We start from the raw sequence: 27,074 nt of genomic DNA, 5'->3' as shown, positions 1-27,074 counted from the left end.
ATATAAATATTCTAGTACGTTAGCTTGTGATTTACCTGTCAATAATAATGTGATAATGTTAATAAATGTTCATCAAATTCTGCCCGTGAATTACTTATATTTGGATTATAAATTTGGTCATTAAATTAAAGTGAAATTGGTTCAGGAGGTAAGTAAATTAAAGCAATTGATTATCATATACATGGAAGGTTGGACGAAGGGGTGGTGGGAAGAAAAGTGAAATGAAAACCTTACGTTCTTTTTAAGTAGTATAGTAGCGATATAACAAGACAAAACAATGTTTATCAAATCCCGCTAGTGATTTACCTTATGTTTTGATGAGAAGTTTGATAAGTGTCGTGGAATTGTCATGACAGATGTCCTAGCAAAAGGACTTAGTCGTAGGGCCATCGCAACTAGGAAGCTTAAAAGGGGTTAATCGGGACAAAGGACACGAGAAGTTTTATACTGGTTCGGCCCCTTACGATGAAGGTAAAAGCCTACATCTAGTTGTGTTGGAATTGCTAGGGTTTCGATCACCAAGAGGCTAATCCGCCGGCTTGGTTATCGATCTCTTGTTTCTTGCCCTAAGTCGCCAACGGGTCGCCCCCTTATATACATGGGTTGACGCCTGGTGGCCTACAGAGTCCCTGCTGGCTCATAAATCGAGTCCGGCTCGGTGACTTCTTTTACATGCCTTTCTTTACAAGTCTTTCCTTACATACGGCGGTTTACAATATTGGGCCTTAAGCCGCCTCTAGGACTTTAGGACTTCTATAAGATTTAACAACCTATCGCCTTGAGTGTTTACTGGGCTTCCTTTGTGACCCGCCATTTGGGTCTTGACCCGGCCCCTCCTGGGCGGGTCATAACTGATAGTTATATCCCCAACATTAGGCCCCAGGTTGACTTTGAACTTTGTTCTTTGTCAATCTTCAACACTTAGACAAAATCCATCTTCTTGTCCTCGCAAAGGTTTTTTGTAACCCACCATGACATCATCTCTCGAAAACGCAAAAACCTTTTATGACGTCATCTCTCAACGGATCTTCACCTTTAATACCTCCCGAGAATCGAGGCGTCCGTTTAGTTGGATAACCATTATTTGAGTCTTCCTCGAGTTTCGCGCCCGTCTGTTTGCTTTTTTCCTTATAAATAGGCACACGGCCGGTTTTTCTCATTCTCCTTTCTTCTTCGTCTTCCTCCTCTCCCGACCTCCACTGCTTCTTGAGCTCCGCCGCCGTCGCAGAGCACCTCGTCATCGTCGACCTTGGCCGCTGCATCAACCCGAATCAGTTCAGAGAAAGGCGGTGACCTTCCGTGGAGGATCCGCGGCCGTAAGTATTCACCCTCCGTTCCTCAGATCCGCACTTAGAGCTTCTAGGTTTTCCTGCGTGTTCTTCGTAGTTCTTCGTGGTTCCTCGCAGTTCTTCCACTGCCGCCTCTTCTTGATCCACAAAGATATGTATGATTATGCGGTAGTTGTTTGGTGCCTCCTCTTTAATTTAGTAGACCCTTTTTTCTGGTATGAAGGCCGCATTAGAACCGATGAACTCATCTGGGCTATATTTTTAGGTCTAGAAAATTTTCATTTTGAACGGCCATTTGATCCATAATAATATCCAGGAGTTAAGAAACCTATTTGTCTCCATACTTCACCAATTATGCCGCTGGTATTTCTCAAGTGTCTGTAGTCATGGCAGCTTACTGCGCCGGCTTACTTTTCCTTATATGACATTAGCCCTTATTTAAGCCGCCATTACTCCCATGTACCATTATCACTTAAGTTAACCATTATCATTGAATTGAACCGGCAGGTTGTTTTCCTTTCAGCTTGTGTTTGAACATCATGCCGTCCAAAACACCGACTGTCTGCAACTGGGTTCCTTCAATAGTCACTGAGGACACTCTAAAGGACTTCTTTACCATAGGTTTTTTGCCAGGGAAGAATATTATGTCCTACCGTGCGCCTGACCCGAAGGAGGAACGGCCCAATCCAAAAGATGGTGACGTTATCGTCTTTTCTAATCACATGAACCGTGGCTTTTCCCCACCCGGCTCAAAGTTCTTCAGAGATGTCCTCCATTTTTTAAAACTCCATCCTCAAGACCTCGGGCCTAATTCCATATCCAATATCTGCAACTTCCAAGTTCTCTGCGAGGTGTACCTTCAAGAAGAACCGACTGTAGAACTCTTTAGAGAGTATTTTTATCTGAACCGTCAGAATGAGTGCACCAATGGCCCTAGCCTGGAACTTGGAGGTATCTCAATTCAGCATCGACAAGGCGCCGTCTTCCCCCTTATAGTCTTGCCAAGTCATCCCAAGGACTAGAATCAGACTTGGTTTTATTGTCAAGACACTTCACCAGCAAATGAGCATCCACTCTCGGGTTATCGCTCAGAGCGTCTTGACTCCAAATTTGCACTTCCTGACAAACTCACTGCTGCTGAACGCAAGAAGCTGATACCATCCATCAAAAGGATTAATGCTTTATTGGGGAACGACTTAACCGGAGTTGACTTGACCCGTTGCTGGGTTGCATGGCGGGTCATCCCTCTAAGCCGTCGATCAAAATTGATGTACGAGTATGGCGGAGGCCCAAATGACTCTCTTCGTCACAGCTCCATTCAATTAACTGAAGAAGATATTGTTTCAATGTCAACCCTTCTGGTGAACGGAAAATATGAAGACTGCAGTAAAGTCGGGTTAAACCCCTTCTGCAAGCTTAACCCGGTGCCAGAGGTAAAGAAACTCTGATCTCTCTCCTTTGTATTTTTCACAGCCGTATTGTTTTTTAATACTTGCCTGACCTTTCATCTTGTTTTTACCTGTTTACAGGCCAAATCTGATTTCTGGAAAGTCAAATATGACCACGAAGCTGCCAAGAAAGCGAGAGTCGCCGCCATAAACGCCAAGAAAATGACCCGGAGGTCTAAAAAGAAGAAGAAGAGCACCGCTGAAGACTTGATGAAGCTTGACGATACTTCTGAGTCGGAGGTAGCCCTTGACTCCCTTGGCCAACTTTTTAATAATCTTATTAACACTGATCATTACCAGGACGACACTGGGGCCAGTCAGGCCGTGGAAGAAGAGGTAACTATTTCCTCCGACTCAGCCCATTTGCCAAGACAGAAACTTCGAGTCGTAACCCGGAAAGTAAGGTTTTCACACCCTTTGGCTTATCTAGACCCTCACTTTCTTTTGAAAAAGCAGCAACATGAGAGTCGCCGTCAAGCCCGGAACGAAGACGAGCCGCCTGTTGTTCTTCAACAAACTCCTCAAAAGCACCGGAATGAGGTTTACTTCTTTGTCTTTGACTTTCTGTTTAATGGATCCTTTCCCTTTCATTACTTAACTTTATTTTATCTTTTCAGGAGGTGTCTCACTCTTCTGGCGACTCGTCTCAGACCCAATTTCCGACCTTTAAGACTGCCCCTGGGTAAGAAAAAAATCCTCTTTCCTCCGTGTTTTTCAAACTATATATTTATACTGACAGTCCTATAATATTTCTCTTGGTGGTCAAGCTAAGTCCAAGAAGGCAAATGCAACTAAGCTGGTGGAAGACCCGCCAGTTCCTGTCCCTGAACCGGCCATGCCATCTTCTCCTCCGTTAACTGATACTCCAGAAGACTCGCCTGTCAATGCAGAAGCAAATCCTCTTGAGCCGTCGGCTGACGATACCACCATTAACCCTTCTGCCACTGGGCCATCCAGCTTGGCTAACCTGCCATCACCGTCTGCTCAAGACTTTCTGATCACTGGGAGCCGCTTCGTTGAGCCGGGGAATCCCACCGTGTTGGCTCGTCATACTGAGGAATAAGAGGCGTTGGAGAGACAAAAAGTGTGTTTTGATATTTTGCATTATGACCATCTGAATGCCAACGATATATTATCCGGCCATCTCAGCCATGTGCACTCCAGCCGTGACTCGGAGATTGAAATGGTCAAGTAGTTGCAGCTGAAGTACGAGGTACATTCTTCCAACTTATATTTTGCCAGCCCCCAAGTCTTCAGATTATGAGAAAACCGGAATGATCCGTAGTCCCCAAGGGCCGGTTCATTTGACCGTAAATGAGCCGGTTCGTTGAATTTTCATAATCGTCTCGTGCCGAACTCAACAAATATTGTAGTCCGGCTTACCCTTGAGATACTTGCTGAATATCATACATTAGCCCCCAAGTGCCAAGTGATGTTACTTTGTAAAGTACTTGGGACTTGAAGTATAGTAGAGTCATAAAAATTTGTTTTGGCATACATTATTAGCCCCCAAGTGTCAAGTGTTTTTGCAGTGCAAAGGCACTTGAGACTTAAGTCTTGAACTTTGAGCTTTGATACACCTGTATATGTCTTGCAGAACGCCCTATCTGAGTTTGGTTTGCAATTGACTGACGCCAAGACCCGGCTGGCGGATCAGGAGCAGAAATCAAGGCTGCCGACTCCAAGCTTCAATTAAGTCTTGGTGAGATGGAAAAATTGAAAAACAGCTTGACTGCTAAGAAGAAATCCTGGGCTGAAGAGAAAACATTGCTGACACAACGCGCCGAAAAGGCGGAAGCAGCTCTTGAGGAGGTTACTACAGAACTGACCGGTTTAAATAACCGGGTATCTCAAATGGTGTCTGCCATCTTTGGTAAGTCATCTGTACTAACCTTTTGTACCTTATCCTGACCCGGAATATAAACCGTTGGCTGATCCTTTGTTTATAAAACATGTGCAGGCCCATGAAGCAAAAATTTGAGCCAAGACAATGTGATTAAACTGAAGGCAGTGTATACCTTAGTAGAGCAATTGTACATTGGCGCACAACGGGCACTTTCCGCTATTTCTCCTGCCAACCAAGGACCCAACCGGCTCAGTGATGTCTTAAAAATGCTATCAATCTTACCCGCCAGGTTCCAAGAAGTGAAGCGCTCCTGTGCCAGAGCCGGAGCTTTGACTGCCCTGAGCCGCTCCAAGGCTTGGGTGCCAGATCTAGACCCTGCCGACGTAGCCAGTGGGTATCCTACCGTGAAGGAAGACGGATCTCCCTTTGAACAAGATGACTTCATGGCTTGCGTGTGCGGAGTTCGTCCTCAGGAGACTATTCTTGGAGATGAAACCGATATCGACAAGTATCAGCCGGGTTTTGATGTGGAAAATAAGAATATGGCAACTCCCTCGTACAAGGTGACAGATTTAATCCCGCCTGTTCGTGAACATACATTTGCTCCGGAAGTTGATCCGGCCGGCCTGATTGACGAAGAAGCGGAATTTATTGCCGTGAACATTTTTGATTGGTCAAAGCCCAGCTTCCAATCAGCAGAAGGCGGTGAACCGGCGAGGGAGGAGTGATGACCATCTTCATGGGCTTGCAAAAGCCTTGTAATAGATTAGTTTTTGAAAACACTGCATATTCTGCCTATGCCACCGCGCATAAAACACCGTGTGTTACTCTATGCTTTCTGATGTTAATATATGCATCATATTTATGGTTGTCCCTGCAATACTTCAACTATGTTCCTATAGATAAAAAGGAAAAACCTGGCTTGGCGGCTTAGTACCAAACGGGTCAGAACACCCGGTTTATAGCCAATATTTTTATCATAGTAAAAACAGAACCAGATGTAAAAAGAAAACAAGGCTGAAATAACCTTTGATTAATACAGAAAGCAACTGTTCATAAACAATAGCCACACCTGTACCTTTGATCTCCAGACCATCGGTTTAAAGGACCCGGGTGATGAAGTTGATAATCCAGTCTTTTTTGAGAAGTCAATGCTTCTGAATACTTAATGATTATCATGCCCTGGCGGCTTGTTGTCAAATAGTCCAGCCGGTGAAAAGACCATACTGATTATTTGTGAAATTGAGACAACAAAAAACCAATAAGGCAAATAACAGGTGTTAAACAAAATTAACCTTGTAATTAAAGGTTGGGGGTTTCTTATTCGAATACGATCAGTAAACCGGAGTAAAGGGGTTAAGCTAAGGTTCGAATACGACCATATAGCCCCCAGTGGTTTTGGCGTTGCGCCGATCAAGAGGGTACCGATAGCTATGTTCTCTTTGGTTTGAATACGACCTATATTTGAACAGGAAGCCCCCAAATGACCTTGAGAGGTTTTTAATGACCCTGATTCGAATACGATCCAAGTCGGACCCAAAAGGGGTTAAGCTGTGATTCGGATACGATCAAGAAGCCCCCTAGTGAGTTTGGCTTTGAGCCGATCAAAAGGGTTACGACAGCTATGTTCTCTTTGGTTTGAATACAACCTATGTTTGAACATGAAGCCCCCAAGTGACCATGATAGTTGCAGCTAGACTCGAATACGATCATAAGACGGACCAAAAAAGGTGAGACTTGATTCAAATATGATTAGTTCCTTAATAGTCATTTGAAAATAGTAGTAAGAAATAATAAAGATGCGTAATCTTTCTGAAAAGAAAAGAGACCGATGGTCCTGCTTTATTACTTATCATAATATATACAACCTCAAAGTATGTACATGATGAGAGCCGGTGGCTCAGGTGTAGTATGACCGGAGTTGAGCAATGTTCCACGGCCGGCGGGTCTCCTCTTCCGACTTACGTGAGTCTTTGTGCTCTCGAACGTCAATGAGGTAATATGACCCGTTGTTTAAGTTCTTGCTGACCACAAAGGGTCCTTCCAAGGTGGGGATAGCTTGTGTGCATCTGATAGATCCTGGATGAGCCGGAGCACTAGGTCACCTTCTTGAAAAGCCCTGGACTTAACCCGGCGGCTGTGATAACGGCGTAGGTCCTGTTGATAAATTGTTGATTGAGCCGCTGCTAAGTCTCTTTCCTCATCTAACAAGTCAAGTGCATTCTTCCTGGCTTGTTCATTGTTAGCTTCAACATAAGCCGCCACACGGGGTGAGTCATGACGGATGTCACTAGGCAACACTGCTTCCGCTCCATAAACCATGAAGAAAGGTGTACAACCTATAGACCTGTTAGGGGTGGTGTTGATACTCCACAGCACTGAGGGTAGCTCCTCTACCCAACAACCCGGTGTTCACTGCAAGGGAACCATAAGCCGGGGCTTGAGACCTTTTAAAATTTCCTGATTTGCTCTCTCAGCTTGACCATTGGATTGAGGATGGGCTACAGAAGAAACATCAAGCCGGATATGCTCGCGCTGACAGAACTCCTCCATAGCCCCTTGGGATAGATTAGTGCCATTGTCAGTGATAATGCTGTGTGGAAAACCAAAACGGAAAATCACCTTTTTCATGAACTGAACCGCTGTGGCCGCATCACACTTACTCACTGGTTCTGCCTCAACCCACTTTGTGAATTTGTCAACTGCCACTAAAAGATGTGTCTTTTTATCCTTAGACCTTTTAAAAGGTCCAACCATGTCAAGCACCCAGACCGCAAACGGCCAAGTGATGGGGATCATCCGCAGCTCTTGAGCCGGCACATGTGCTCGTCGCGCAAATTTTTGACATCCATCACATCTACTGACCAGATCTTCTGCATGAGCGTGAGCCGTCAACCAGTAAAAACCATGACGAAAAGCTTTAGCCACCAGAGATTTTGACCCGACATGATGACCACAATCGCCTTCATGGATCTCACGAAGTATTTCTTGGCCTTCTTTAGGGGAAACACGCCGCTGAAACGCTCCAGAGATGCTGCGATGGTAGAGTTCTCCGTCAGAAATCGTCATTGACTTAGACCGCCGTTTATCTGTCGGGCCAGGGTCTCATCCGCTGGTAGCTCGCCCCGGGTCATGTAAGCCAAAAACGGCACTGTCTAATATGGGATGGCGTGAAGAGCCGCTACCAACTGCGCCTCCAGGTCAGGAACAACTAGATCTTCTTTTGTAGGTAACTTAACAGACGGGTTATGCAAAACATCCAAAAAGGTGTTAGGTGGCACCGGCTTACACTGAGATCCCAATTGGCTTAAAGCATCAGCCGCTTCATTCTTCCTACGGTAAATGTGCTCCACCTGATAACCTTTAAAATGCCCTGCAACAGCATCAACTTCACGGTGATAAGCCGCATGAGAGGATCTTTGGAATCCCACTTGCCTGACACCTGTTGAGCTACCAAATCTGAGTCACCAAGACACCGGACCCGGCTCAGGCTCATCTCTTTAGCCATTCGAAGACCATGGAGCAACACTTCATATTCCACTGCATTGTTAGTGCAAGGAAACATCAGCCGCAACACATAACAAAATTTGTCACCTCGAGGGGAGGTTAAAACAACTCTAGCCCCCGAGCCTTCCAACTGTCTAGACCCATCAAAGTAAATAGTCCAATATGTGTTGTCTGGTTTCTCCTCCGGCATCTGCATCTCTGTCCAGTCATTAATAAAACCAACCAGTGCTTGAGACTTGATCGCAGTACGTGGTACATACTTCAACCCATGAGACCCAAGCTCAATGGCCCACTTGGTGACTCGTCCAGTGGCTTCTCTATTTTGAATGATGTCTCCCAAAGGAGCAGAGCTAACCACAGTGATTGGGTGACCCTGAAAGTAATGTTTAAGCTTTCGGCTCGCCATGAACACCCCATATACGAGCTTCTGCCAATGTGGATATATTTGTTTGGATTCAATCAACACCTCACTGATGTAGTAAACCGGCCGTGGAACCGGATGTTCCTTGCCAACCTCCTTGCACTCCACCACAATTGCCACACTAACAGCTCGTGAGTTGGCGGCTACGTATAACAACAGCGGCTCTTTCTCAACTGGAGCAGCAAGGACCGGCGGCTCAGCAAGCTATTTCTTCAGATCCTCAAAAGCAGAGTTCGCAGCATCGCTTCAAACAAAACCATCCGTTTTCTTCATCATCTGATACAAAGGCATCGCCTTCTCCCCTAACCGGCTTATGAACCGGCTCAAAGCAGCAACGCGACCCACCAGTCGTTGAACGTCATTGATGCATGTTGGTTTGGCCAGAGATGTGATTGCCTTAATCTTCTCCGGGTTAGCTTCAATACCTCGGTTGGACACCAAAAAACCCAAGAGCTTGCCAGCTGGGACTCCAAAAACACACTTGGCCGGGTTAAGCATCATTTTGTAGACCTGGAGGTTATCAAAGGTCTCTTTTAGATATGTGACCAAGGTTTCCTATTTCCTGGATTTTACTACTATATCATCTACATAAGCATGAACATTACGCCCAATCTGATTGTGAAGGCAATTCTACATACACCGTTGATAAGTTGCCTGGGCACTCTTGAGCCCGAAGGGCATAGATACACAGTAGAAGGCCCCAAACGGAGTGATGAAAGTTGTCTTCTCCTAGTCCTTGACTACCATCTTGATCTGATGATAACCTGAATAAGCATCCAGAAAACTCAAACGTGCGCAACCCGCCGTAGCATCAATGATATGATCAATATGGGGAAGAGCAAAAGGGTCAGCTGGACAAGCCTTATTTAAATCGGTGTAATCCACACACATACGTCAGGTGCCGTTCTTTTTGAGTACAAGCATCGGGTTGGCTAACCACTTTGGGTGAAAGACTTCCACAATGAACCCGGCCGCCAAAAGCCGGGCCACCTCTTCTCCAATGGCCTTGCGCCTTTCCTCGTTGAATCGTCGGAGAAATTGCCTGACCGGCTTAAACTTTGGATCAATATTGAGAGTGTGCTCAGCGAGTTCTCTCGGGACACCCGGCATGTCAGAAGGTTTCCATGCAAAGATGTCTCGGTTCTCACGGATGAACTCGATGAGTGCGCTTTTCTATTTTGGATCCAAGTTGGCACTGATGATGAACTGCTTGGATGAATCGCCAGGCACAAAATCAACCATCTTGGTGTCATCAGGTGACTTGAATTTCAACACTGGTTCATGCTCCGTTGTTGGCTTGTTTAAGGATGTCATGTCCGCCGGGTCAACATTATCTTTATAAAACTTTAGCTCCTCTATTGCACAAACAGACTCAGCATATGCAGCATCTCCCTCTTCACACTCCAGGGCTATTTTCCGGCTTCCATGTACTGTAATGGCGCCCTTGTAACCCGGCATCTTGAGTTGCAGATACACATAACACGACCGAGCCATGAACTTGGCGTAAGCCGGCCGTCCAAACAAAGCATGATATGGGCTTTTGATCTTAACCACCTCAAAGGTTAATTTCTCTGCTCTGAAATCATATTCATCTCCAAAGGCTACTTCCAGTTCAATCTTGCCAACTGTGTATGCCGACTTGTTGGGCACCACACCGTGAAAAACAGTGTTGGATTGCTTAAGACTCTAATCAGTCAACCCCATCCGGCGAAACATCTCATAATAGATGATGTTGATGCTACTGCCTCCGTCCATGAGCACTTTAGTAAATTTATATCCACCAACTTGAGGTGCCACTACCAAGGCCAAGTGACCTGGATTGCCGATCCGGGGAGGATGATCCTCTCTACTCCACACAATAGGCTGTTCTGACCACCATAAGTAATGCGGAATCGCCGGCTCAACGGCATTGATAGCCCTTTTGTGAAGCTTTTGGTCCCTCTTGCACAAACTAGTGGTAAATACATGATATTGTCCACTATTCAACTGTTTTGGGTTGCTCTGATATGCGGATTGCTGCTGATTACCTTGGCCGGGTTGTGGATTATAACCTCCTTGGTTACCCGTATGCCCCTGACCTTGAAAACCGCCTCCATCTGAACCGGCGCCCGAGCCATGAAAGCCGCCTCCACCTGAACCGCCACCAGGGCCGTGACTCCCATCAAACGCATTTGAATTCTTGAATGCCTTCATGATTGTGCAGTCCTTCCACAGATGGGTGGCCGTCTTCTCCCGGGTGTCGTGTCTTGGTTCATTCAATAGTTGCTCAAGGGTGGGGCCTGACCCGCCCGACCGAGGGGGTTGCCTACCCTTGCGCCGTTGATTGTTGCCCTGCGCATTGGTGTTAGCCACAAATTCGTCAGCCTTACGTTTGCTACCTCCTTGATTTGCCGGGTTATGCTGGTGACCCTTGTCGTTGCCGTTCTTCTTTCCCTTCCCTGTCTTTTCTTCATCAGACACAGGGTCCTTGGTACTATCAAAATCGGCATACTTGATGAGAGCCGCCATCAACTGGCCCATGTCGTGGCAGTCACGTTTAAGCCGCCCCAGCTTCTGCTTCAGAGGTTCAAAACGGCAATTTTTCTCCAACATTAAGACTGCCGAACCGGCATCCATCTTATCAGATGAATGGATTATCTCTTTGACCCGGCGCACCCAATGGGTTGTGGACTCACCTTCCTCTTGTTTACAATTAGTCAAGTCCACGGTTGACATAGGTTGCTTGCATGTGTCCTTGAAGTTCTGAATGAAACGGGCCTTTAACTCCACCCATGAGCCGATGGAATTGGGGGGCAACCCTTTTAGCCAAGTACGAGCCGTTCCATCCAACATCATGGTGAAATATTTAGCCATTGCCGCGTCGCTGACCTCCAACAGCTCCATGGCCATCTCATAACTCTCAATCCAGGCCCCAGGCTACAAATCGGCCGTGTAATTAGGCACCTTACGAGGCCCCTTGAAATCCTTTGACAAACGCTCATTACGTATGGTCGGAACTAGGCAAGGAACACCCGGTTCTTGTGGCCAGCCCTGCCTCAATCGAAGTTGCTGGATAAGCCGGAAACGCTTGATGAGCCGCCTGTTCCGCGGCCAGTTGAATCGCTCGCTCTGCTTCTTGTTGGATCCTCTCCTGATCTGCCAAGTTAAGGGTTCCAGCCTGTCCCGGCTCATGCCTCTGCGGCCGGTTGCGACGTTGAACATTTCTTGACATGTCGAATCCATACGCCTACTGTAGCTTGGGCTCTGGATCGGGCGAGGGGTTGAATGGATCCTGTCTCGACTGTAAGAGTACGCATCCTGCTGCGCCAGAGCTGTTTGAAGAAGTTCTCTCACCCTTCGTGTTTCGATCGCCGCCGGCGAGTCGCCCTCCATCGGGAGAGCCGCCAAACGAGCCGAAGCCGCAATGAGGTTTTCCAAGGGATTGGAGAAGTGACCCGGTGGTGTTGGTACATAATGAGGCGGAGTGATATGTATACGAGGCGATTCCATGGCGCGCGGCTGAACCGGTACCCTGGGTGTCGTGATCCGATTTGCCTCTGGCAGGTTACTTGTCCCGGGCCCAGGCGTATGAAGAAGGTTCCTAGGATCGAGCATCAGAGGTAGACGTGACTGAGTTTTCTGATGCCTTCTTCTCATGACCTTGTTTGACGCGTTCAGATCCACCGAGAGCCGGAAAGTCTCTGCTTGAAGCTGTTGAGCACGAGCGTCCAAAGCCGCCCGCTCCGCGGCCATCCTGACCTCTTCTGCTGCTAAATTTTCTTTAGCTTGTACCATCTCCTCATGTACGCGTGCCACCTCTGTGTCATGCTGAGCTTGATCCGTCGGCTCCACTACGACAGTCAACAAGGTCATCAGTTTATCCATGAGGTCCATCAGAATCTGAGGCGGGGGGCGCGCGGGGTCTCCTGACCCGGCTATGGCCGGCCCGGTGGTTGTTGCTGCCGCTGCTATGGAGTTCTGCCCCGGCTGTGTTCCTGCCATGAAGACTCCGACCCAATTCGGCGGCTCAAGGGGGTCCGGAATACTGCTGCCATCGGAACAGCCCCCGAGCATGCCATCCTGCAGCTGATACAAAGAGTCCGTCTCTCCCGTTGATGATGTGGCGTCAGAACAGATGGCCGTCTCACTGCCGTCCATCGATTCTTCAGAGTATTCACCGCCGTTGATGCAACCTACGAAGGCATGCTTCACGACAGATTGAACACGGGTGGACATCGCGCGCTGAGCCGTTTCGATGAGGTTGGTGTGGACGTCCTGCTCAGGGCCCGACTCGCCGATCCTGCCGATGAAGACATGAATTCCACCGAAGGGGACCCGGTACCCGTACTCAATTGAGCCGGCCTCGGGGCCCAGCCTTCGTCGTCGATGTAGAGCTTGCCGCGACGACTCTTGGTCATACGACCCACATCTTATCCCTTGAGCCCTTCGAAGTTGCCCTTCAAGAACTCAAATCCATCGTGCGCTGGCCCCACGGTGGGCGCCAACTGTCATGGAATTGTCGCGGCAGATGTCCTAGCAAAAGGACTTAGTCATAGGGCCATCACAACTAGGAAGCTTAAAGGGGTTAATCGGGACAAAGGACACAAGAAGTTTTATACTAGTTCGGCCCCTTACGATGAAGGTAAAAGCCTACGTCTAGTTCTGTTGGAATTGCTGGGGTTTCGATCACCAAGAGGCTAATCCGCCGGCTTGGTTATCGATCTCTTGTTTCTTGCCCTAAGCCGCCACCGGGTCGTCCCCTTATATACACGGGTTGACGCCTGGTGGCCTACAGAGTCCCTGCCGGCTCATAAATCGAGTCCGGCTCGGTGACTTCTTTTACATGCCTTTCTTTACAAGTCTTTCCTTACATACGGCGGTTTACAATATTGGGCCTTAAGCCGCCTCTAGGCCTTTAGGCCTTCTATAAGATTTAACAACCTATCGCCTTGAGTGTTTACTGGGCTTTCTTTGTGACCCGCCATTTGGGTCTTGACCCGGCCCCTCCTGAGCGGATCATAACTGATAGTTATATCCCTAACAATAAGTAAAATAAAGTAAAATTGGTTAAAAAAGATAAGTAAATTTAGGTGATTGGTTATCGTAAAAGATGGGACGAAGATGTGGTAGGAAGAAGGTGAAATGAGAACATTACATTCTAGTCAAATGTTGGCGTTGCCAACTATTGACAACTTTATATAAGATAGGCAACACAACTCGGTAATCAATCAAGTAGTACATAATAATTGAAACAATGACAAGCATTGGCATGACAATTTTTGGCACCAAACCAGTGATGCTATATATACTCCCTCTGTACTACCGAGTGGAAACAAACTCTGATTTTTATGAGAGGGAAATCCCCAATCCGTCGGCCGATTACAAACGCTTCCCCTTTCCAAAAACACATTTGGATATCGACAAAGGTAATCATCAATGATTGGTTGACTAGTGGGGTGGGTGTAGTCCCGTCACTGCCCTGCCCGTCGTTTCCGCCGCGCCCGAGCCGACGCCGAGCGAGCCACCAAATCTACAGCCGTGAAGGGGGCGGAGAGCACGCTGCCGGCAGCTTCCCCTCCCCTCCTCGTCTCGCCATTTCCACGGATTCGAAGCAGAGCAGGTGCGTGTCCGTCTCCTCCCCCCTCTACTGTTCCATTGCTGAATCCGTACGCTCCAATCCACCGCCTGCTGCGGTGCCGCCTCTCAGCAGCGGCGCCCGGCGGCAGGCCTCGCCGCTTCGGCACCTCCCTGCTAAGATTCCCGGCCTCGGCCTTGCTTGCTCACCTGCTCGATCGATTGCAGGCCGCGCGCGGTAGGTGGATGCCAGCGGCTGGGATACAGGGATTGGGGGTCCTGTTTTGGTCAGTTCAGATTTACTCGCTTCTGAAGACTACTAGTTAGGATTTCAATCTAGAAAACTCAGCTAGGGCCGTAGGCCAACTTGATTCCGGTGGCGCTTTGACGATCTGCCGCATTCAGCATATTCGGGTGCTTTTCCACCCACCTTTGTTCGAGGCACAAACCCACAGTGAATTTTTTTACTGCATCTGCTGGCGCTGGATCCATCAATTTTCTGATTGAATAATTCCAAAGCACATAAGTTAGATTACTGTACCGCCACAGCTGCGTTTGATTAGGACAGGCAGATAATGTCTGCCTCTCTGTGGTGTTTCAGTGTTTCGATTCGACGAGTTTGCTGATGAGCAGTGCCCACATAGGCTGGGCGCATCCCTGAACTTGTGATGCTCTGCTGCAAGGGGATTGTTATTTTGTGGTGATCATGATTTCGAGTTTTATTTGTGGCTCGCGCAAATAAAACGCCGAAATCATGATGACTTAATAGACAGCTCAGCTTCCTGGAATGCCTAAGTTTGGTTCCCATATCACGCAACATCGTGAAATTACCACTGATCGAGCTTGGCTCTGTTCTTGAACTGTACAACCACTGTGCTTCGCTTATTCTGTGTATCTTCCCTTTCCTTGTTTGTTAGCACATATTTTAAGGCATTAGATGGGAAGTTTTCTTCAGCTAACTGTTCGGTTTATTTAACTTTTCCGTTCACCATTTGAAGAGTGAAGACAGTAACTAGAATTTCCTCTGCAGACCTTGTCCGACGACGTCTTCTTGGATGGCCGCTGCTGTAAAAACAAGCGGTGGTTTCTGTAACACACAGCAGCAGTGGCTACACTCAACGAGAGATCTGTTTTTACATGGATCCACTCATTCAAATGCCAAAGAATGCAAAAGCAAGAAGGCAAAAAAGCCCATTTCACTGCGTGTGAAAGCTACTTCCACGAAAGTGGAATTAGATTTTAATGATCCATCTTGGAAGCAGAACTTTCAAGAAGACTGGGATAATCGTTTTAATCTGCCACGTATTACAGATATATATGACTTGAAACCAAGGCCAACTACATTCTCACTCAAGAAACAGAGGTTTTGTGCGCTCTCTCTTCTTTGTCATCTTTGAATTAATTAGCCAGACTTCCTGTAAGCTAATAACTATGCGGCATTTCTTATCCAATGCCATCTATTATCACTCTGGTAGAACTCCTACTGGTGATGAAGATAGTACACCTATGGATATGTGGAATGGTTACGTGAACAATGATGACCGAGCGCTTATGAAGGTTAGTACTCTTACGAAAATTTAGCATCATACCGGAAGACTCAGATGTTAATTTGAAATTTAACATTTCACAGCGTTAGAGCCATCATTGAGCTGGGTGAGATCGTTTACTACTCCTGTACAGAAGATATGAAGATATGTTGTTGTAGTCTTTTAGACACTGGCAATCGGCAAGCATCATTGCACGCTTTGATGTTAACTTTTATAATAATATGGTATTTAAAGTTACAATGAGTATGATTATGTAAATATTCTCTATGGCAAATCTACTACTGCTATTCTCATATAGTGAATTTAAATACTTCTTTGTATCTTAGTCATGAAAGTTCAAACTGCTTGCTGCATGCACTTTAAAACATCTATTTGTAATGGAGTAGTCATAAATTTTGTGATATGCTTTCTCAGCAGCTAACTTCTATGATGCACGGCATCACTGCATTTATTAGCTCCTAAAGAAGCATGTAGCCCGCAAAAGGCAGCTTTTATTTTTGTTCCCACTATGCTGTGAACTTAACATTGCAATGCTACTTTAGGTGATAAAGTATTCGTCGCCTACTTCTGCTGGAGCAGAGTGCATTGATCCTGACTGTAGCTGGGTGGAGCAATGGTATGATATCTTCTAGGATACAAAGAAGTATTTAAATTCACAATATGAGTACTATTTCTGTCTGTGCCACAAGGATGCCATCTTTCTTCACATGCTATGTGTTATTTCACATCAACTTCTGCCCTTTTGTTTTCTACAATGGCGGAACTGCTACTTGTTTGTTAGATTTAACTCTTGAGAATCTTAAAGAGTCAGGCAGTGACAAATAGCTTTATGCAGGGTGCATCGTGCAGGGCCTCGTAAGGATATATACTATGAGCCAAATGAAGTAAAAGCTGCTATAGTTACTTGTGGAGGTCTCTGCCCTGGTTTGAATGATGTCATCAGACAGGTCCCTTTCTTTTAGCATTGTTCAAACAAATTTTGTTTGGCTGGCATGTCTACCTAAATTTTGGTACATGCCCATGGTACTCATTGCGAACTTCAACTTAAGTAAGATTAACCAGCTCTGCAAATTACAATTGGGGCTATAAAGCTCTGCTTATCCTATGATTTCTCCAATCGGCTACAAATAACATAAAAAATCAACAAATTCATTGAGTTTCATGCACAAGGTGTTACACACACATTCATTTGTCTAATGTAAATTGCAAATATAAAAGTGGGGCAAATTTCATCAGTGCATGATATTGACACGGTACTTTTATGAGTCCCCTGATCCTCAAACAGAAATGCGAGTGTTATCATTTAAAATTTCCGTGCAGCCTTTTTATCAGTTCATGCAGTTTTTCATAGATATGTTTTGTGGTTTTGTTGATGCTTTCAAACGGAGCATTTACCCTATCCAGTATTCTGGCAAGCAAATGATATAATAGACTCGAGTGCAAATTTTTGGTTAATGTTGAGTATATGACGTGTATTTGCATCTGCAGGTAGTATTCACCCTAGAGACATATGGGGTTAAGAATATTGTTGGAATTCCATTTGGTTTTCGTGGATTTTTTGAAAAAGGTCTAAAAGAAATGCCTGTAAGAAGCTCCTCTCATAAATCAGCAAAATAGTTACTGCTTATTAGGTTCTCAGATTTCATTTTGGTAACACCATCCAGCTTTCACGTAATCTAGTGGAGAATATTAACCTTGCTGGTGGAAGTTTTCTAGGAGTCTCCCGTGGAGGAGCTAAAACTAGTGAAATTGTAGATAGTATACAGGTAAGCAATCTGAATTGCAACAATTTTATTCTGTGTTGGTTATTCCTATACTTTTTAATAATCATGGGTTTTTCAGAAAATGATTAATGATTATCTGGTTTTTTAGGCCAGAAGAATTGATATGCTTTTTGTACTTGGTGGAAATGGTACCCATGCAGGAGCAAATGCTATCCATGATGAGGTTCTTATATCTTTATATTTCTTGTCAGTCCTTTATTTTTTACCCCGAAGCAGTTGGAAAACATCCTACTGTGATTTTTATATATATAATAAAGTTAGTATGGTTAGTACAGAAGTTCAATAATTAGGGGATCAGTATGAATAGTATTTACATATGGTAGTTACAAACTGAGAGGAGATAAGGTTGTAAGCATGGGATTAAAGATTTTGTTGAATACACGACTTGAGTCTCTGGAGATGCTTGTGCTTGGTCCTGTGGGTCATAAGAATCAGGTCATCACAAAGATTGAAGTCCAAGTTATTAATTGTAGGAGGATGTTCTTGAAGATGAGGTCATTCCTCTGTTTCCTGATATTCCAGCATAAATATATGATAATCATCATACTGAAGGAGGTCATTTCTTGTCAGTCCTTCATCCAAATATTACATTAGCCCATGAATCTTTCAGAATTAAATGGAACCTCGCTTAAGTTTGAACCCAGATAGGTGAAGATGCATGGATGCAGAAACCCCCACCGTCCATCTTGTTTCATCTTGCTTTCAAGATTCATCATCTTGAACGTTCTATATATTTCTGTTCGTGCACAATACCTATTCATTCCCCTTCCCCAAACACTTGCAGTGCCGTAAAAGAAAGCTCAAGGTTTCTGTTGTAGCAGTTCCAAAGACCATTGACAATGATATACCTTTAATGGACAAAACATTTGGTTTTGATACCGCTGTGGAAGAAGCTCAACGGGCCATTAATTCTGCCTATATAGAGGTAGACTGCTGACTCTCTCTCTCTCTCTCTCTCTCTCTCTCTCTAAGCCATACTCTATGATATTATTAAAACATCATGTCATTAGGCACGTAGTGCGTATCATGGTATCGGCTTGGTGAAATTAATGGGAAGAAGCAGTGGTTTCATTGCAATGCATGCTTCTCTTTCAAGTGGGCAGGTTGATGTCTGCTTAATACCAGAGGTTCGTAAACACTGCGCTATTTGTATTGAAACGTACTATTTCTAAACATGGATGATGTACCAATAGAATCTTATACCTGTATGAAAAGGTCTCATTCGCGCTCGATGGAGAATATGGTGTTTTACAGCACCTCGAGCAGTTAATAAAGAACAAGGGATTCTGTGTGGTTTGCGTTGCTGAAGCTGCAGGACAAGTAAGTGAGCTCATAGTGGTTTTAGCCTTTGGCTTTTTCCGCTCCATATACCACTGATTAGCTTCTGTTTTCAGGAGTTACTGCAAAACTCAGGCGCAACTGATGCATCAGGAAATACAATACTTAGCGACATTGGTGTTCACATGCAACAAAAGGTTTGTATATGATAAATCTCTTTACCTCGGAAAGGTCGATTTTATAATGTACATGCTGTCCTTTGATACAGTAGAAAGTTAGATGGTTATGGTGACATTGAACTTGGTCTAGCCTTATTCGTCTTACCGTACTAGCTTTTCTAGCTGCTTATATGAGGTTGCTGAAACTGAGTGTCCCCCATACTTCCATCCTCCCGTTTCTCTGTTCCATTCTGGAAGTCGTCAATGGACAGCATTTAGTGACCGCTGATTACTGTTACTATTTAGTGACACTGATTACACTCTGCAGATCAAGACGCATTTCAAGGGCATCGGTGTCCATGCTGATATAAAATACATCGACCCGACGTACATGGTCCGGGCTTGTCGTGCCAATGCGTCCGATGCGATTCTGTGCACCGTGCTTGGGCAAAATGCCGTAAGTTAAATCAGTTTCCTGCACGCCCTTGCAGTTTAATTAATCTTCTCTAACCGTAGACGTACGGTTCACCCATGTTATTATCCACAGCCTGCTCATGTGAGAATTCTATGATGCTGCCCTGTGCAGGTCCATGGAGCGTTTGCCGGGTTCAGTGGCATCACTTCCTGCATCTGCAACACTCACTATGTGTACCTTCCGGTCACGCAAGTCATCACGGCACCGAAGCGTGTAAACCATAAGGGCAGGATGTGGCACCGTTGCCTCACGTCCACAGGCCAGCCGGACTTCCGCTGACCACCTGTTGCTACAGAACTTGAATGATAAGTGCTATGGAATTTCGGTGTTAAGTTTTTGCCCTGTGCAATCAGTTCGGTTTTTCTCTTTGTGTAATCAGTGAAGTTTTTCAATGTTAAGTACTAGAGAATCTGAGTGCTGTGCTACATAATTAGTCCAGTTTTTGCTTGTGCAATCAGTTCAGCTCAACTTTTGCCTTGTGTAACCCTTCTTATTTTTTCCTTGCTCAGCGAGTTCAGTTTTTCCCATTTAACCTGCCCATCTTTGATTTTTGTGTCACCAGTTCAGTCAGTATTTAGATGTTCAAAATTTCCTTTGTGTAATCAATGTAGTTTTTGCATTATAACCCGTTCAGTCATTTATACTCCCTCCTGCCCCAAAATAAGTTTTGTGGTTTTAGTTCAAAATTTGAATTGAACTAAAACCACGACACTTATTTTGGAATGAAGAGAGTAATATGTTTCAGCGGTACAATTTTTCATTGTGAAAATTTTCAGTTTTGATAGTTTCAGTGGTTCACTGCTGGTGTTTTGGTCACTGGAACGCTGATAACATGGAAGTCTGCGTGTTTTTGCCTTTTCCCCCCTCTTATTTTGACCATTTGACCTGAATTAGTGGGCTAAGGTCACTCAATCTGCGTCCAGTCGAGATCTCCCAAAAGCTGGTTCTCCCAAAAAAAATTGTGCGAGAAATGAAGAAAAAATAACTCAGGTTTCTCCTGGTCTCTCGCCTGTCCGATGTCATCGCGCTGCACAATAGCAGACACTCTTGGGGTCTGTCTAGGATACAAACTATGTCACATCCAACCCGATGTCTACTATGTTTGTGGTTATTTTTTTTGTTTCAGCTTTTTTTTGTTCCTTCTTGCTATGTTATTTGTGGAAGCTTAGATATGACATCCTTAGAAAACATTTAGTAGATGTGAATTAGACAAACTGTTTTTCATTAATAACAAGCACGCAGATGATTCAGGATGGAGATCTTTTTCATATACAACAGCAGATAACCTGTAGATGCAACTCACCCGCTGTATATGTCATGGTTCGTTCGTACAGATAAAATGCATTTAATCTATATTTGTTAAACTTTTGCGTCCTTTATTTTTTTCCCCATCTGCAAGCTGGGATATGATTCAAGTCGGTTAACTAGTGTTGGATTTGTGTTCTCGGGATCCATCATTACGATTACGTTTGCTCAAACACCGACGTGAAGCTTGGGAGATAGTGCATGAGCAGATGCAGATTTGTGGTTTGCGCTGTCAACATCTGAAAGATGGCAAATCGTGTACTGGGTTTGTGGTTGGCGGGTAGTCGGTATGTTTAGCCTTTGGTACCTGGCCCAACCAGCCTGACCCGACCTGGCCCAAAAAAGCCCGACCCGGCTCAGCCCGGTCTTGCTCACGGGCCGGGCCTGGGCCTAGGTTTTGAGCCTAAAGATCAGGCCTGGGCCTGTCATATTTGTGATTTAAGGAAGAGACCCGGCCCAAGGCTTGGCAGGCTTTTTCATTGCTGGGTCGGACTTGGGCCTGAATTCTAGGCCCAACAGCCAGGCCTAGGTTTTCTTCTTCGGGCTTTGGTAGGCCCGGCCTGACGGATGGCCAGGTATAGTGAGGCCCTTCCCCTCGTCACCAGCTCCGGCACTGTCGAGGCAGGCAAGCCTCCCGGCGCGGTCGAGATCTCCTATCCCTGCCACGGGGAAGAAGATGTCGACAAGACAAACCCCATGGGGAGGAAGTATCTGATGTTCGCCGCCAACTGCTAAAAAATAGTATGGCGAGGAACGCCGCCGCCGCCGCCGCCGCCGCCAGGTTACTCGCCGACTCCCCATCTCCCTTCCATTCCAGCCACCACCACCGCCGCCGTGCCCTCCCAGTCCCCACATCCCGCTCCAAGACCTCCTCCGCCAAGCCCGCTCCTCCACCTCCCCGCACCGACACCACCGGCGATCCAGCTGCAGCCACCGGGCCCTGCCCCTCCCTCTTCCAAGAAATCTCCGGCCTCATCACCCCTGCCGCCGGCACGGCCAGCGACCCATCATTTCAATCTCGAGTGAATAGACAGTCGTGGAGGAGCGGCAACGAGGCCCCTTCACAATGCACGGAAGGTGCTCGACCAAATGCTCCAGAGACTTTTGCCTTTTTCGCCGGCAGAGTTCCTGACCAAGGGGTTCCTGATGGCCCTTCTGACAGCCCGGATGGCAACGCAAAAGGCTCTGCGCCTAGCCAGGAAGCATCATCTTACAAGGTGGTAGGAGGTGCGCTCGCCCAAGATCCTGATATTGACAGTGCCCAAGTGCAAAAGATCACCGAGGTTTTACGGTCAGAGGTGCCCGGATTGCCTTTCGAGGAGCAGCTGGGGAGCTTGGGGGTCGTGTACACGCCGAGGATTGTCAACATGGTGCTCAAGAGGTGCTTCAAGAAGACGCACCTGGGGCTCAGGTTCCACTACTGGGTTAAGCAACTTCCAGGGTTCCACCACACTACAGAGACGTACAACACGACGCTGTTTATTGCAGGCGAAGCAAGGAGTTTTGGGTTGATGGAGGAGCTGATGGGCGAGATGGAGAAGGAGATGTGCCCCAAGGACATCAAGACGTGGACAATTATCATAGCCAGTTATGGGAAGGCAAGGCAGGTTGGCAAGATGCTGTCTGCATTTCATGCTATGAAGAAATCTCGTTCCGTGGCAGTAGACACTAGAGTATATAGGACGATTCTTCGTGCCTTGTGTAACAATGCAAGGCATGAGCTTGCTCTTGAGTTCTACAAGGATATGCCCACCAACATGGACGTCGGTTCTGACATTCTGCGACTTCTGTTGTGCTTGCTGGCTGGATCAAATAATGCTGAAGCTGTCTTCATTATCAGAGATGATATGATTAAAAGCGCGAGGTATCCAGAGGAGTATTGCTACTTGGAAGTTCTACGGAGCTTCTGTGTCTCAGGAAAACTAGCAGAAGCTCAGAAAGTCTTTCAGCAGATGATGAACAAGTCCATGGATAGCTCATCTGCTTTTGAAACCCTCTTGAGGGGAATGTGCAAAAGCGGAAGGATGGATGAGGCTCTTCAGCTAACGGAGCATATGAAGAACAGATCATCTATTAGCAGCATGGCATTTGGTTTTCTCATCGATGGCTACCTCAGGAAAGGAGAATGTACAAAGGCACTTCAGTTGCTGCAGGGAATGAGGGAGTATGGTTGTATTCCATTGGCCTCATCTTACACTCAGCTCATGCAGCACCTCTTCACATCTGATCAGTATAAAGAAGCCTGTGAACTGTATGAGGAGATGCAGGAAGTTGGTGTTCAACCAGATATTGTAACAATCACAGCATTGATAGCCGGGCATATTCGCAGTGGACATATTTCTGAAGCATGGGATATTCTAAAAAAAATGAGCGAGAACGGTCAAAAGCCCACAATTAAAGCTTATACAGTGTTCATCCATGAGCTCTGTAAGGCTTCCAAGCCCCTCGAGTCATTGGAACTTCTGAAGGAAATGTTGAAATTTGACTTCAGGCCTTCTGAAGAAACTTTCTGCCGGATTATTTCTTCCTTGCGTGAGAATAATTATCTGGAGGAAGCTATTAATGTTGAGAGAATGCGGGCATCTTTTGATATTAGAAAGCCTAAAGGTGAGACAGAAATCAGATCATTAGAGAAAACTGACACAGTTGATGAGTTTCAGAAATTATCCGAGTGTGAACTGGAGGAGAAGAAAATGATATTTGGGCCTGTTGTTCTTCCATCTGATAAAGACTCTGAGATATCGAGGTGCACATTTCGTGATAACGAAAATCACATCGAACTAACAAAGGACTGCAGCGATGAAGATGTTGAAGGGATATGCCAAATTCTGTCATCTTCTGACAACTGGAGCTCAATGCAGCAGGCACTTGAGATGAGATCACTGCATTATACACCAAACCTTGTCAATGCCATCATGAAGTGCTGCAAGAGAAATGGCCATGCTGCTTTGAAGTTTTTCTCTTGGGTAGGGAAACGACTCTCCTACATGCACACAACAGAAACGTACAACACAGCTATGAAACTCGCAGGCTCCGCGAAAGATTTTAAGCACATGAGGCACCTTTACAGAGAAATGGCGTGGGCACAATGTTCTCCAACAGTGGACACATGGAATGTCATGATTTGCCAGTACGGTAATGCTGGTCTCACTGAAATGGCCCTGGAGACATTTTATAAGATGAAGCAAGCAGGCTTTCAGCCTGCCAGAAGTACTTACAATCACCTGATAATGTATCTCTGCCGCAGAAAAGGCCGAAAAGTAGACACCGCAATCAAGATCTTGAAGGAAATGATTCATGCAGGTTATATGCCTGATAATGATGGGCTTTGCACGTATCTTTCAGCATTATGCGAGTGCGGGATGTTGGTTGATGCAAGAAGCTCGATAGTATCACTATGTGAACACGGGTTTACTAAACAGATTGGCTACTCCATACTCCTTAGATCATTATGCAGGTCTGATAGAAAGGAGGAAGCTGTCAGTTTGTTTGATGATATGGAGAGATATGGCTGCTCCAGAAGTGAGTACATGTATGGAAGCTTCATTCATGCGTTACTGAGGTGGAATCGCTTTGAAGACGCTGTAGCCAAGTTTGAAGAACTGAAGAATGCAGGCATACGTCCAAGCACCCATATGTATACCTCGTTCATCATCTACTTTTTTCAGAAAAGAGACGTTGTCAAGGCAATGGATATGTTCAAGGAGATGGTAGACGACGGATGTGAGCCTTCAGTCATCACATACTCCGCGTTAATACGTGGTTACATGGAAGTAGGCATGGTTTCAGAAGCCTGGGGTGTCTTACGGCACATGAAACTGAAAGGACCATCGCCAGACTTTGGGACCTACTCGATGTTCATAATGTACCTCTGCAAAGCTGGTAGATCGGAGGATGGGTTGCAGCTGATTCATGACATGCTGGATGGTGGCATCACCCCCAGCGCAGTAAACTTCAGGACTGTTTTTCATGGCCTGAATATGGAGGGCAAGCACAAGCTAGCCGACTCTGTCCTCCAGTCAAAATGGCATCTGCGGAGGCAAAGGAGCTACTCAGATTCTTCGTTTGTTTAATCTTGCAGATGTGCTCACATACTTGGTTCACTCAAAATAAATCTTCACGAGGATCATTTTTCTTTTCTTTAGACAAGCTTATATATAGGAGCATCTTCTAAGGATGAACTGTAACCTTTTTAGTACCGCAATACTAGAAGCATCCTGTCATTCTCAAAGTTTCAGGAGATGAGGCATACTAGGATGCAAAGATCTCAATAGGATTATTTATTTATTTATGCTCATTTGCTATTCCTCAGTCGTCCAAGAATATAAATTGTATCAGTCGTTTGCAACCGAGGAGAGCAAAGTTTAATACCAGAGTTTTCTAAACATTGGTGTTCACATGCAACAGAAGGTTTGTATACGACAAATCTCTTTACCTCGGAAAGGTGGATGTTATAATGTGCAGGCTGCTCTGTATAACCAGTTCAGTCAAACATTTTAGATGTTCAGTTTTTCCTTTGTGTAATCAGTACAGTCTTTGCCTTCCATAACACTTCCAGTTTTCTTCCATTGTGAAAATCTTCAATTTGTACAGTTTTCAGGGCATCAGCGCTACTTGTTTTGTCACTGGAACGCTGACAACATCCAAGTCGCTGCTGGTGTTTTTGGCTTTGCTTCATTTTGACCGTTTGATCTGACATAGAGGGCTAAAGTCACTCAATCTGGGTCCAATCAAGAGTTGGTTCTCATAGAAGTCGAGCCTTGGCGTATATCGCGCCCGTAATTGAAGAAAAGAAATAACCCAGGTTTCTCTTGGTCTCTCCATGAAGTGTTGCATGCCCGTCCGATGATTATAGGTCTCCTTCGATTCAAATGAGCAGTACCACACCTGAAGAAGCAGGGCTCCTTGGATTCAAATGATTTCATAGAAATTCTAGAGGATTAGAATCCTTAGATTTTTTTTCTATAAATTCTATGTTGGTTGTTTGATTTATAGGATTGAATTATATTCCCTCCGTTCCTAAATATTATTCTTTCTAGAGATTTCAATAATTGACTACATACAAAGCAAAATGAGTGAATCTATGAATCTACGCTCTACCTAAATATTACTCTTTCTAGAGATTTCAACAATTGACTACATACAGAGCAAAATGAGTGAAATGAGTGAATCTATGAATCTATGCTTTAAAATATGTTTATATACAGTATGTGGTAATCCATTTGAAATCTCTAAAAAGACAAATATTTAGAAACGGAGTGAGTATATGATGCGTTTTTAGAATCCTGTGAATTCAAAGAGGCCTAAATCGTCGGGACGAGGCATACTAGCATACAAAGGTCTCACTAGGATTAAAAAAAATTTGTATGCACATTTGTTATTCAGTCCGAGAACGGCTGCAGCGATGGCTCACCAAAACCTCGCCGAGGACGGGGATGAGGCGTCTCACTGTTGACATCTCCAACGGAGAAGAACGGGTTTCGCAGGGTTCAGGTTTGGAGGCTTCTCTGTTTTGATACGGCACGGATTAGACGGAGCCCGAGCTCAAGACAGGGACACTGTGGCCGGCCACGGAGGGGGAGAAGCAGGGGTGGAGAAGGTGATGGGGAGCTCGCTGGGGAAGACCACTGCTGACATCCAACAGCTCAGGCCACTGCAAAATCGACTAGAACTCGTTCTACTTTTCAGCTAACTGTTCACTAGGTGCTCCCTTATTATGACATTCAGGGATGTTTCCATTCCATCACATCTCAACAAAAAAAAGAAAAAGAAAGAAGAGATGGATCTATCTATCACTAGCTACTGCTATTGCTACGTCCTACGTACATACAGACTCCCACTCAATCTATCAACTACTGCCGGCTAATGGTGCTTTCTCCGCTTCTTCCCGGCTCGGTCCTTCTTTCCCAGGACTCAAGGACAGATTCCAAGAAATCAAGCCGCGTCTCCGACTCCCTGAGCGCGAGCTTGGTCTCCCTGAGGGCGAGCTCGGCCTCCAGGGCGGCGAGCCCGGCCTCCCTGAGCAGGCGAGCGCGGAGCTCCGGCACCGACGCCGACTCCGGCAGCTGCATCGCCATCCCCGGCTCCGCCAGCAGCTCTGGATTCGCAACGCACAACGCAAAATACATAGATTAATAAGATAACAATGAACCGATGAGGGAAACAGAGGAGTCTCAGAAGGAGGACTTGCTTACCCTGCTCGCGCGCCACCGCCGCGGCGCCCCTCTCGATCACCGCCGTCGTTCTGGCGAGCAGCGGGTGAAACTCCAGCAGCGGCTGCAGCAGCTCCCTGGAGATCGCCTCCTGCACCGGCGTGCGCGCCGTGCTCTTGAGCACCACCAGCTGCCGCAGCAGCTCCCTGGTCATCGCGTCCCGCTCCTGCTGGGTCGTCATGTGTGCTTTTCTTCTGGCTCGGGCTGGGCGGTGGAGCTACCTGTGGACTGTGGTGAATGTGTGAGCTGGG

General features: G+C 45.9%; 1 protein-coding gene across 2 annotated transcripts; it reads left to right on the top strand.

Moving 5' to 3' along the window:
- Nucleotides 1-13,922: 13,922 nt before the first annotated feature.
- On the top strand, nt 13,923-19,879 carry LOC119329727 (ATP-dependent 6-phosphofructokinase 5, chloroplastic-like). Of its 2 annotated transcripts, XM_037602803.1 has the most exons (15): nt 13,923-14,110; nt 14,293-14,351; nt 15,095-15,427; nt 15,540-15,621; nt 16,154-16,227; nt 16,447-16,558; nt 17,100-17,195; nt 17,276-17,377; nt 17,484-17,558; nt 18,180-18,320; nt 18,406-18,522; nt 18,611-18,715; nt 18,790-18,870; nt 19,160-19,288; nt 19,418-19,879. In XM_037602803.1, exons 3-15 carry the CDS (start codon nt 15,120-15,122, stop codon nt 19,583-19,585), a joined length of 1,590 nt encoding a protein of 529 aa, XP_037458700.1. In that variant the 5' UTR covers nt 13,923-14,110; nt 14,293-14,351; nt 15,095-15,119; the 3' UTR covers nt 19,586-19,879. The 2 variants fall into 2 exon arrangements, with proteins under 2 accessions (XP_037458700.1, XP_037458699.1); XM_037602802.1 differs by lacking the exon at nt 14,293-14,351 and having other exon boundaries at nt 13,924-14,110.
- The last annotated feature ends 7,195 nt before the right edge of the window (nt 19,880-27,074 follow it).

The sequence above is a fragment of the Triticum dicoccoides genome, chromosome 7A (assembly GCF_002162155.2).
Source record: "Triticum dicoccoides isolate Atlit2015 ecotype Zavitan chromosome 7A, WEW_v2.0, whole genome shotgun sequence".
Lineage (NCBI taxonomy): Eukaryota > Viridiplantae > Streptophyta > Magnoliopsida > Poales > Poaceae > Triticum > Triticum dicoccoides.
This window is presented reverse-complemented; position numbering and strand designations above follow the sequence as displayed.